At 44.7% G+C, this 13,090-nt stretch overlaps 1 protein-coding gene across 1 annotated transcript; it reads left to right on the forward strand.

Moving 5' to 3' along the window:
- The first annotated feature begins 11,613 nt into the window (after positions 1–11,613).
- LOC145537942 (interferon tau-like) lies at positions 11,614–12,201 on the forward strand. The gene has a single exon (XM_081569425.1). It carries the CDS (start codon positions 11,614–11,616, stop codon positions 12,199–12,201), a length of 588 nt encoding a protein of 195 aa, XP_081425551.1.
- The last annotated feature ends 889 nt before the right edge of the window (positions 12,202–13,090 follow it).

A 13,090-nucleotide genomic window follows, 5' to 3' on the forward strand; every position in this document is an offset into this window, starting at 1 on the left:
GATGACTCTCACCGACCAAGATGCCACATCAGCCTCGTACACTCACCTGTGCTCATTTCAGAAGACTCTGATTTCTGCTTTAGCCACCAAATTCATTGAATTACTTTAGTTGATACTTTGTCAGTAGTAATAAGCAAGTAGATATAAAAGTATTCAGCTGTAGGGGCATGAGTCCTTAAGTGATGCCTGCCCTGAGGTTATCTGTTGCTGATTTATTTATTCCTCCTTGCATTTAACATACTTAAAATGTTCAGAAATTTATAAAATTACATTTCATCTGTACATCATATTAAAATTTCTAAAGCATCTTTACCATTTCATGTGATTACATTTGTGCTTTGTTATATTTATTAAATCAAAGAAAATGAGTTTCTTCACTCAAAAAGTGAAATCCAAACCCCATTTTAAAACTTTATTAAAGAGTGGGTGGTTACATTTATTTACTCATTCATTCCATTCATATTATACATATAAATTGAGTACCCGAGTGACAGACTGTGTAATTGTCACCAAGGAATACATGTGAATAAACCAAATGCAGTTCCTACGGCATTGAAGCACTCAGTATTACAGAGAATACTGTTTATGTAAACAGTATTGTTTTATTTCGGTTATACTAAAGACTGCAAGGAGAGGTAAAGGAAAAGAATGTCCTCACACGGGAAGCTTTAGGTACAAATGATGCTGGAAAGATAAATAATATTATACATCCTTCCTAAGCTGCCTGCGGGGCTTCCCCGGTAGCTCAGCTGATAAAGAACACGCCTGCGGAGCAGGAGACTCCAATTCGATTCCTGGGTCAGGAAGATCCCCTGGAGAAGGGAGAGACCAACTCCCCACTCCAGTATTCTTGGGCTTCCCTGGTGGTTCGGTCGCTAAAGAATCTGCCTACAATGCAGGAGACCTGGGTTGCGAAGATCCCAGGAGGAGGGCCCGGCAACCTACTCCAGTATTCTTGTCTGGGGAATCCCCATGGACAGAGGAAGCTGGAGGGCTGTAGCCCGTGGGGTCTCCAAGAGTGTGATACAACTAAGCATAGGGCACAGAAAGTCAACGAATTCTCTTAACTCAGTTTCAAGTCACCAAAATCTGGGGAGACTATTTTAGATAGACATTACCCAAACATAATTATTTCTACCGAGTTTACCTAAGCTCCTTTTCCTCCTTACTCTTAGAGATCACAGACCACTAGTATCAGAGAGCCCAGGTAGATCATTTATATGGCAAAGGCACAAGAGAAATACCAATTCCTTCCAGAAAGCTGGCTTAAAACATTACAAAAGGCTCACTTTGATACAATAGCAGAGCTAGCTGAGGCCATTGTTCTCCAGCTCTCTGGGCAGCGCCCATTCATCAGGGACAGCCACCCAAAGGCCCCATGTACTAGTGGACAGCCACCCAGGGATTTCCCTGTTGCTTCTGGGATTCCCCCTGCAATTCTGGGGCACCATATGGTAGCAGACGGCCACCTCAGGAATACCCTACAACTTTGGGATTACAGACAGCAACTTTGGGGCCCCCTGGGTTAGCGGACAGCCACCTCAAGGATCACCCAGCGACTTTTGGGACCCACATTCTAGTGGATGCCCCCAATAACTTTCCATTCCTCATCCTGTATCTTGACACTCACAGGAGTTTCTGTCATCTCCTGGCTGCCACCAATTGTTGGGTTGTGCCCTGCAGGCTTACAAGACCTTTGTTTGCCCAGCTTCGAGACCAAAGGAAGAATCTGCCGCCAAGAACAGAGGCATGGATGGCTTAAGGGATGGGAGGCACTCACATGTGTGAAGCAAGGTCCTGGAGCAACACCTCACCATGGGTGGTGCACGGGTGGTGGCAAGTATTCACACATGGTGACAGGCTTCATTCTGAGAGCAATGGCGGGGTGGGGAGTAGAGGGTGGGGAAGTGGGGAATGGGGAAGGAGGGGGTGGGGGGTGAGGGAGGAGATTGCTAATCATCGTGGGAGTGAGATCAGGCGGGCTCTTTAATTTTCATGGAAAGCAGTTGAGGGACACGCCCCTCACCACCCCTTTGATACAAAAGATCAACTCTGGGGCCTCAGACAAGTACAGAGAAAAGCAAGTCATAGGCCTAGGCTGTACTGGTGGGGCAGGGGATCTACCGAGAGTAAGAGAAGAGCTATCCTGAGTGGCCTGACGGTAATATACCTTAATTAGAACATTCCACTATTGCTAAAAATCACCAGTGATCATCTGGACCTTCAGATTGTTTTGCCAGTGAAAGTTTGAAATATCCTGAGAATTACTGCAGTATGACACAGAGACATGGAATGTGCCAAGGCTATTGGAAAATGGCATTGATAGACTTGCTTGACGTGGGCTTGTCACCAACCTTCAATTTGTAAAAAATGCAATTATCTGTGAAATGGGATAAAACAAAGTCTGCCTATACTTCCTCACATTGTAGCAATTCCCAGTATGCTCTCAAGATTCACTCCTCCTTCCCCTGCACCAGCCATTCATACAGCTCTTTCCTGTTTCTTTGGGATTCTGGCTACCCATTTCCCCTTAAGATTGCAAAGCGTAGTCACTCAGTCGTGCCGACTCTTTGCCACCCCATGAAACATAGTCCACCAGGCTCCTCTGTCCATCGGATTCTCCAGGCAGAATACTGGAGTGGATGGCCATTTCCTTCTCCAGGAGATCTTCCCCACGCAGGGAGCAAACCTGGGTCTCCCATCATTGCAGCCAGATTCTTTACTCTCTGAGCCACAAGGGAAGCCCTAAGAGTGCAAAGCCACCAATTAAAAGTCTGAGTCAAAGTTCTAGGTTCTTCAGAAACTTTTATGTAAGACGTTATTTGCTTGTGATGACTATTTTTGGGAATGAGAGAATGTCCTTCTTACAATATTGTGACAACAGCCATGGCCAAAATGGACTAGGAAGCAAGATCCATTTTCCTCTAGAGGCTACTAAAATAATTACGGAGGAAGCGTGCCACTTACTGGCCAAGATGGACTAGGACATTGACCACGTCTGGAGAGCAGGCTTCTTGCTCTTCTAAGCAGAGGTCTGTCTTCTTCCTTTAGCATTTTCTTCAGACCTCAAGGAGGATCTTTCCTGGAAAGAACGGACACCAATAACTTGAAAAAGCCTGCTTCCTTAGCTTTTGTATTTTAGAGAGGGAAAATACTCCCAGCTTCAGGCAGGACATGTCTTGGGCTAAGGAAGTTGTGTGGAAAGAAAGGTCAGGATATGTTTCTCACTTTCAGGCTGCTCAACTGGCCAAGGTTACAGATTCATCATTTGCTTTACATACTTTAACATCCTTGGTGCCTTGACCATGGCATTCTGGGTAGGGAAATACAAGGGAAATCGGAGGAAATAGCTCCTGTTTGAAGGTGCATTAACTCTTTCCTAAAGCATACGTTGTCCGTTCTGAACCAGACTTCAGGGGGAAATTCTCCATGTCCCTTTGAATAATAACTGCACTTGCATCCCTTCCACTTGGACTCAGCAGTAAGAGAGAGAGTGAAGTCACTCAGTCGTGTCCAACTCCTGCGACCCCATGGACCGTAGCCTAGCAGGATCCTCTGTCCATGGGATTTTCCAGGCAAGAGTACTGGAGTGGGTTGCCATTTCCTTCTCCAGGGGATCTTCCCAACCCAGGTATCGAACCGGGGTCTCCTGCATGGTAGGCAGATGTTTTTACCGTCCGAACCATCAGGGAAGCCTGTAAGAGAGAACACAGACGCAAATAAGGGGATTTCAGGGCATCCAATTGTTGCCAACCAATAACCTGGGGTGTACCTACTTGGGTAGAATTGAGAACGATTAAGGTAATGGAATACCGTCATCGAGGAGGTTAACCAGGAAGAGAGAGAGAGAGAGAGAGAGAGAGAGTGCGTGTATGGGTTTACTGATCAAGTAGCAGAGAAGGGTTCAATATAGACTAGATCTCTCAAATCTCTGCTTCAGGTTACAGACATCATCTTTAGATTGCTTCTCTCCAGTTAATGGATGAGCGGGCTGATAGCTTGCAGCAGAGGATGTCGGATTCCTGATCTCCGAAGAAGATTGAGCTTGGGGCCCGGGGACCAGCCTTGATCACCCAAGAGCTTTTGTATAGCAGGGTTTTATTCAAGTATAAAAAGCGACAGAGGAAGCTTCTGGCATAGGCATCAGAAGGAGGACAAAAGTGCCCCACTCGCTAGCCTTAGCAAGGAAGCTATATTCTTTTTAATTGGTTATTACAATAAATCAAAAGAATGTCTCAAGGTTCACAGATCATACTAGACCCACTCCCACAATATACATTTTAAGATAACGGGATTAGAACTAACAATAGAAAGATCTTACCAGACCCACTCCCCTAATATAATCTTAGGATAAGTCAGCAGGTTCTTGGTAAGGACAAACATGTCCTCGAGCCAGATACATTGCTCTATTGACTAAGACAAAGCAATGTAGAAAAACAAGTTTGTTTATTTCTCCTCCTTGAGAACTCCAGAACCCTATGTCCTCCTGGAGAGCCCCAGACCCCTCTCACGTCCTTGGGGACCCCAGACTTCTTATCAATCTGCCTAGGAACTGACATTCTCAGGGATCTCTAACTTGGAGGTTAAATACACGTCAGTTGCTCCGTTGAGTAGTACTCGTTTGCGACTCCGGGGTCTGTACCCTTTTCATACTGTTCATGGGGTTCTCAAGGCAAGAATACTGAAGTGCTTTGCCATTCCCTTCTCCAGTGGACCACATTTGTCACTTAGCCACCAACCTCGACAGCATATTAAAAACCAGAGACATCACTATGCCAACAAAGGTCCATCCAATCAAGTCTATGTTTTTTCCAGTGGTCACATATGATCGTGAGAGTCGGACCATGGAGAAAGCTGAGCGCCGAAGAATTGATGCTTTTGAACTGTGGTGTTGGAGAAGACTCTTGAGAGTCCCTTGGACTGCAAAGAGATCCAACCGGTCCATCCTAAAAGAAGTCAGTCCTCAATATTCATTGGAAGGACTGATGCTGAAGCTGAAACTCCAATACTTTGGCTACCTGATGGGAAGAACTGACTCCTTGGAAAACATCCTGAGGCTGGGAAAGATTGAAGGCGGGAGGAGAAGGGGACGACTGAGGATGAGGTGGCTGGATGGCATCACCGACTCAATGGACATGAGTTTGAGTAAACCCCAGGAGTTGGTGATGGACCGGGAGGCCTGGCATGCTGCGGTCCATGGGGTCGCAAGAGTCAGACATGTCTGAGTGACTGATCTGCACTGGAGTGTACCCGCCAGGCTCCCGGTCCCTGGCATTCTCCAGGCAAGAAAACTGGAGTGGGTTGTCATTTCCTTCTCCTGTGTGTTAAGTAAGTTTGGGGTTTTTTTCTTTCTGCCTTAACACTCTGGGGACACTTTTGGGGGCAAGACCACGTGGATAATTTTTGGACTCATCTGGCTCTCTTTGTGGGGGCGTCCCAGGGGGCACCGGTGCTAAACAACACACCTGCCACTGCAGGAGACATAAGAGATCTGGGTTTACTCCCTGGGTCGGGAAGATGGCCTGGAGGAGGAAATGGCAACCCACTCCACTGTTATTGCCTGGAGAATCCCATGGACAAGGGTGCCTGTCCACTGGGTCCCAAGAGTCAGGCGTGACTGAAGCGACTTAGCACGCACACATGCCTGTCTTTGTGACTGTTTAACATTCTTCAGATATTATGATTCTTCCACTGTTTGGCTGAGCTTTTTTGAGATTTAACTTACACTTTGCCATTTTGTCAGCAGAAATGTCACTTATCTTCTTCACTTTCATGACGTTCAGATATACATATGTTTTATGTTTGCCCACAAACAACTACGGTTTTGCTTTCTAGGAAAGTTGCAATGAGAAACAAAATATCTCAAGTCTTGACAATCACAGAAAATGAGGTGAAGCCCCTCTGGCATTCTTTTATTTCCCTTTGTCTTAACCCTAGGATGAGATGGCACGAAACCCAGGAGGAGAGAGACAAACTTCAACCAGCAAATCACTATAGAGAATATAAGTTCCTAAGTCTTTTGTTGTGATTTAAATTTAAAACGAAACATCATGAGTAGGTAAAGAAACGAGGCTATTTCTCCCTGACACAGCCCGGCCTCATGGCTCCGCAGTCTCAGCACGAAATATACATGGATAGACATTGCGGCCCAACCCAAGTATGCACTGAATGAACAACTAAAGGTCACCGATTTCTGTGATATAAGCTTATAATGATATATAACACCATCACTGAATTCCCTATAGCCAACTCAGACATTCTGAGCAAAACATATGTTCAACAGTTTAAGTAAAAAGTTTGAATGATAAAAGCTGTAGTGGCAAACTAAGCATTGTCTAGTAAAGGTGAAACAATTGCACTTGCATAATGCCTCCACCTATGGAGTATTCTTGCCTGGAAAATCCAATGGACACAGGAGTCTGGCGGGCTACAGTCAACGGGGTCGCAAAGAATCGGACACCACTGAGCGACTAACACACACACTCGTAGACAAAAACACACTGTAGCTCTCAGCGTCTTATGGCTGCTGACCCTTGATAACGTGGGACACAGGGCAGAAGAGGAGGTCAGCACTGAGAACTCCAGTCCTCCACAAAAACACTGCAGGGAGAGGGTGGGGATTCTGGAAGATGAATGATTTTGCAAACAAAGGGACAAGCCCCTCCACAGTAAAATCCTCAACGTCTCAAAGTGGTAAGCCTGCCCTCACGAGTGAGTCCCAGAGAGTTTGGGCTGAGGACACTGTCATTCCAGACGAAAAGTGCTATTAGAGGTGAAAACTACCTTGTGAGTGAGGCAGTGTTGGAAATACAATGAATTATCTTGGTTTAGAATCTTCACACTTAAGTGCACCACAAAGAACCAGGATTCCTGGTGGGGGTATTGGCACAGCCTATAGAGGACTATAGATCTACCGTTAAAAAAACAAAAAACAGTGGAAAGAAATGGTGATGTCTAGTATATTATTCTTGACTGTCAACATGAAGAAAAAAGTCAGAACCTAAAAGTTGAGAGTTATGTTGTGTTTGGTTGGGTACTGGCACAGCTTGTAGAGGACTATACATCTACTGTAAAAAAAAAAAATGGTGAAAAGAATAGCGATGTCTCGGATATTATTCCTGACTGTCAACTTGAAGAAAAAAGTCACAACCTAAAAGCTGAGAGTTAAGTTTTATTTGGTGGGAATTCAGGAGACAGTATTTCAAGTCACCCTGAGAGAAGTGCTCCAAGGACGTGGGGGGAGGAGCCAGGTTCCACAGAAGTTTGCAAGAGAGGGAAGGTAGTCCGAACCTCAAAATATTTTGGTGACTCGGAGAAAACCCGGTATCTCAAGTTACGCAATTTAGCACTTTGCTATGCATGGCAGGATGCAAGAGTCGGGGCTCACTGAAATCATTCTTTTCATGCATCTTGGCTATCCTGGGGCCGTGCGCCTTGCATTTTTCCCCATCCCGAGTTCCCTTGGGCTCACATTAGGGAGTGGCTGCAATCTGACAGCTGTCAGACCAGAGGTATATTCCTCCTTCCTGAGCACCCTGGAGGGCTGGAAACTCTGATGACTGTGTCATCCTGCTTTACAGATATGGTAGAAAACAGTTTGTTCCTCGTGGCCTGTGGTCCCAGTGAAATGTAACCTCAGGAACCTGAATGAATGTTCTCAAAAGAGCAGAAACAACCGATTAGCTCATGCACTAACAATTACAAGCCTCTGTTCCGATTAAAACAGAAAATAAAATACAGAAACCTGTAGGGCCTGAGGGACTGTGACCTCGTATGTATAAGATAAGGAGAGAAAAAATGCAGTCCAGAATCAAGGAAAGATTTTGTTCCTGACACAAAGAAAAGGAATCTTTATATATATTAAAATGTGCACAGAAGTATGTACATGTGTATAAGTCTCTACATCCCTACATAACCTCAGCCTTTAATTTGTTTCTCATTTATCTGATACCCATTTGGAGTGATACATCAAAAGTTTAGTGGGAAAACAAAACACTTATTATACAAATTAAAAGTATAGGTTAATTACATTTTCTGGGTCAAATAGAAAATGTCTAAATGAAAACACATAATGGATGTGAGAGAGAAAATTTCTGACAATGAGTACTGTCTTCCCTGTTTAAAGCCTTCCTTTAGATTTATTATTCCCTTTGAAGAATCACCGCACTTGCATCCCTTCCACCTTGACTCAGGAGTAAGACAGAACACAGCCACAAATAGAGGGAGCTCAGAGAATACAACTGTTGCCAACCAATAGCCTGGGGTGTGCCTATTTGGGTAGACTCGAGAACTATTGAGGTAATCCAATCGTAATTCAGGAATTAACCAGGATGTATCCATGTGTGTGTGCGTGCGTGTGGGTGGGTGTGTGTGCATGTGTGCACGAGTGTTTGCTCAGAGAGTGGGGAAGGGCTTCAGTTTAGCCTAGATCTGTCCAGTTTCTGCCTCAGTGTACAGGCTTGTCTTTAGTTTGCTTCTCTCCAACTGACAAATGAGAGGGCTGTCCAATTTGTTTCTTAACTAAGTTTTGTTCCTTTTCTTTCTTCCTTCAACACTTTGGGGCCCCTTTTGGGGGCAAGACTACATCTTCAATTTTTGGTCTCACCTGGCTGTCTTTGTGGAGGCTTCCCAGGTGACACCAGTGGTAAAGAACTTGCGTGTCAATCCAGGAGACATAAGAGACCACGGTTTAATTCCTGGGTCGGGATGATTCGCTGGAGGAGAAAATAGCAACCCACTCAGGTATTCTTGCCTGGAGAATCCCACGGACAGGGGAGCCTGTCCACAGGGTCACAAAGAGTCAGACATGACTGAAGCGACTTAGCACGTGCACGTGGCTGTCTTTGAGACTGTTTGACAACTTTCAAATATTATGATTCCTTCCGTTTTTTGGTTGACCTTTCTTCAACTTACACTTTGCCATACTGTCAGCAGAAAGGACAGTTGTCTATATTCTCATTCATGACATTCAAAATTATATTTGATTTATTTTTGTCCACAAACAACTATCAAGTTTTGCCTTCCGGGAAAGCTGAAATGAGAAACAAAAGAAATCTCTAGTCTTGAAAATCACAGAAAATATGGTGATGCCCCTCTGCCATTCTTTCCCTTCCTTCTGTATTAACCCTAGGATGAAACGGAAAGGAACGCAGTAGGAGAGACAAACTGGCCAGTAAATCAAAAGGCAAAAAATAAGTTCTTCAATTTTTTTTTTTCTTTTGCTGTTCTTTAAATTTAAAACAAAACATCATGAGTAAGTAGAGAACCGAGGCTATTTCTCCCTGACACAGCCTGGGCCTCACTGCTCTGCATTCTGAGCACAGCACAGAGATGGATCGACAAGTCAGCCCAACGGAAGTATGTAGACTGAACGAACACCTGAAGGTGACTGATTTCTGTGACATAAGCTTTTACTAATACAGAACACCATCACTGAGTCACCTATACCCAACTCAGAAATTCTGAGCAGAACAAATCTTGAACACTTTACGTAAAAGAATTGAGCAACAAAAGCTGTCGTGGCAAAATAAAAATTGTCTCCTAAAGGTGTAACAATTGCAATTGGATAATGCCACCACTTACTTAGGTCTCCACACTTCAGATCTCAGCATCTCAGGGCTGCTGACACTTGATAGCTGGCGACATGGATCGGAAGAAGAGGAAGTCATCGCTGAGAACTCCCCTCCTTCACACAAACACTGCACGGGAGAGGGTGGGGATGCTGGAAGATGAATGACTTTGCAAACAAGGAGACAAGCCCCTCCACAGTAGAATTCTGAAGTTCTCAGGATGTGGTTAGCCTGCCCTCATGGGGGAGGCCCAGAGACTTTGGGCTGAGGACACCGTCATTCCAGAGGAGATGTGCTACTAGAGGTGATAACCACCTTGTGAATGAGGTGGTACTGGAAAGACAGTTAATGAGAATCTTCAGACCTACATGCACCAGAAAAGAAGCAGGATTCCTGGTGGGGGTATCGGCACAGCCCGTGGAAGACTAGAGATCGACCATAAAAAGCTGGTTGAAAGAAACCCTGATGTCTCGTATATTGTTCCTGACTGTTGATCTTGAGCCTATTATACAGAGGGAAGTAAGTCAGAAAGAAAAACACTAATGTAGTATATTAATGCATATATATGGAGTTTAGAAAGAAGGTAACAATGACTCTATATGCGCGACAGCAGAAGAGACACAGAGGTAAAGAACAGACTTTTGGACTCTGTGGGAGAAGGTGAGGGTGGGATGATTTGAGAGACTAGCATTGAAATATGTATATTACCGTATGTGAAGTAGATGGCCAGTCCAGGTTGGATGAATGCGACAGGCGCTCAGGGCTGGTGCACCGGGACCGCGCTGAGGGATGGGACAGGGAGGCAGGTGGGAGGGGAGTTCAGGATGGGGGACACATGTACACCCACGGGTGATTCACGTCAATGTATGGCAAAAACCACTGCAATATTGTAAAGTAATAAGCCTCCAAATAAAATAAATCAGTTAATTCAAAAAAGAGAAAAATAGTGACAACCTAAAAGATGAGCGTTATACTTTATTTGGAGGGAATTCGGGAGGCAGTTTCTCAATTCACCTTGAGAGAATTGCTCCAAGGAGGTGAAGGGAAGCGTCAGGTTGTACAGGAATTTGCAAGAACGGGGATGTAGTCTGAACATCAAAGCGTTTTTGTGAATTAAAGAAAACCAGCTATCTCAAGTTAAGGAATTTAGCATTTTCCCCATGTATGGGAAGAGGCAAGTGTCTGGGCTCACTGAACACGTTCCTTTCATGCATCTCAGCTCTCCTGGGGCATTTTTCCTTGCATTTTCTTGCATCTTGCATTTTATCACATCCTGAGTTGCCTTGGGCTCACCGTAGGGAGTAGCTGCAACTTGGTAGCTGTTCGCCCACAGGTGTATGTCCCCTTCCTGAGCACCCTGGAGGGCTGGCAACTCGTGATGACTGTGTCATCCTGGTTTACTGATTAGGCAGGAAATACTCCCCTCCTCATGACCCTGTGGCCCCAGTGAAATGTAATCTCAGGAACCTGAATGAATGTCCTCAAAAGAACAGAAACATCTGAGTCGTTCACTCACTCCTAATTACAAGCTTATCCTGGGTGAGACAGAAAACAAAATACAGATATCAATATGGCCTGAGTGACTGAATTCCTACGTGTAAGATAAGGAGGGAAAAATGCAGTTAAGGATCAAGGAAAACTTATGTTCCTGACAAAATACAAACAGAAGGAATGTTTATTATTATACTTAAATCTGTACATAATAACTATGTACATGTCTATAAGTCTTCGTATTATTGCATAACTTCAGCCTTTATTTAGTATCTCATCTAACTGATACACATTTTCATTGACAAATCCAAAGTTTATTGGGAAAATTAAACTTCTACTGTAAAACTTCAGAGTGTAGATTGACTACATTTTCTAGGTCAAATAGGTAATATCTAAATGAAAGCACAATGAGGAAGTGAGGGAGAAATTTTCGGACAATGAGTACCGTCTTCCCTACTTAAAAGCCTTGCTAGAAAGATTGTCATCAGACACCCTACCTCAAGGTTCACCCAGACGCCGTCTCAGGCAGGCCAGCAGCAGCCTCATCTTCCCCATGGCTTTCGCGGTCTCTCTACTGATGGCCCTGGTGCTGGTCAGCTGCAGCCCTGGAGGATCTCTGGGCTGTAACCGGCCTTGGAACCATGTGTCGGTTGGCAGGCAGAACCTCAGGCTCCTGCGGCAAATGAGCAGACTCTCCCCTCGCTCCTGTCTGCAGGACAGAAAAGACTTCGGTCTTCCCCAGGAGATGCTGGAGCGCGGCCAGTTCCAGAAGGACCAGGCCCTCTCTGTCCTCCACGAGATGCTCAAGCAGTGCTTCAACCTCTTACAGACAGAGCACTCCCCTGCTGCCTGGAACACGGCCATCCGGGACCAGCTCCGCGCTGGACTCATGCAACAGCTGGAGGACCTGGATGCTTGCCCGGGCCTGGTGAAGGGAGAGGATGCCTCTGACCAGGGAAGGATGGGCCCCGTGCTGGCCGTGATGAGGTACTTCCAGGGAATCCGTGACTACCTGAAACAGAAGGAATACAGCGAGTGCGCCTGGGAAATCGTCAGGGTGGAGATGATGAGAGCCCTCTCTTCGTCATCCATCTTGCAGAAAAGGATAAGAAACCTGGGTGGAGCTCTGAAGTCACCTTGAGATGACTCTCACCGACCAAGATGCCACATCAGCCTCGTACACTCACCTGTGCTCATTTCAGAAGACTCTGATTTCTGCTTTAGCCACCAAATTCATTGAATTACTTTAGTTGATACTTTGTCAGTAGTAATAAGCAAGTAGATATAAAAGTATTCAGCTGTAGGGCATGAGTCCTTAAGTGATGCCTGCCCTGAGGTTATCTGTTGCTGATTTATTTATTCCTCCTTGCATTTAACATACTTAAAATGTTCAGAAATTTATAAAATTACATTTCATCTGTACATCATATTAAAATTTCTAAAGCATCTTTACCATTTCATGTGATTACATTTGTGCTTTGTTATATTTATTAAATCAAAGAAAATGAGTTTCTTCACTCAAAAAGTGAAATCCAAACCCCATTTTAAAACTTTATTAAAGAGTGGGTGGTTACATTTATTTACTCATTCATTCCATTCATATTATACATATAAATTGAGTACCCGAGTGACAGACTGTGTAATTGTCACCAAGGAATACATGTGAATAAACCAAATCCAGTTCCTACGGCATTGAAGCACTCAGTATTACAGAGAATACTGTTTATGTAAACAGTATTGTTTTATTTCGGTTATACTAAAGACTGCAAGGAGAGGTAAAGGAAAAGAATGTCCTCACACGGGAAGCTTTAGGTACAAATGATGCTGGAAAGATAAATAATATTATACATCCTTCCTAAGCTGCCTGCGGGGCTTCCCCGGTAGCTCAGCTGATAAAGAACACGCCTGCGGAGCAGGAGACTCCAATTCGATTCCTGGGTCAGGAAGATCCCCTGGAGAAGGGAGAGACCAACTCCCCACTCCAGTATTCTTGGGCTTCCCTGGTGGTTCGGTCGCTAAAGAATCTGCCT

The sequence above is a fragment of the Giraffa tippelskirchi genome, chromosome 1, assembly GCF_054371585.1.
Source record: "Giraffa tippelskirchi isolate mGirTip1 chromosome 1, T2T-mGirTip1v1.2.pri, whole genome shotgun sequence".
In the NCBI taxonomy this organism is placed as follows: domain Eukaryota; kingdom Metazoa; phylum Chordata; class Mammalia; order Artiodactyla; family Giraffidae; genus Giraffa; species Giraffa tippelskirchi.

What these genes read in the sequence shown, in the direction of transcription:
- LOC145537942 (XM_081569425.1), top strand. Translation starts at nt 11,614, where the DNA reads ATGGCTTTCGCGGTCTCTCTACTGATGGCCCTGGTGCTGGTCAGCTGC.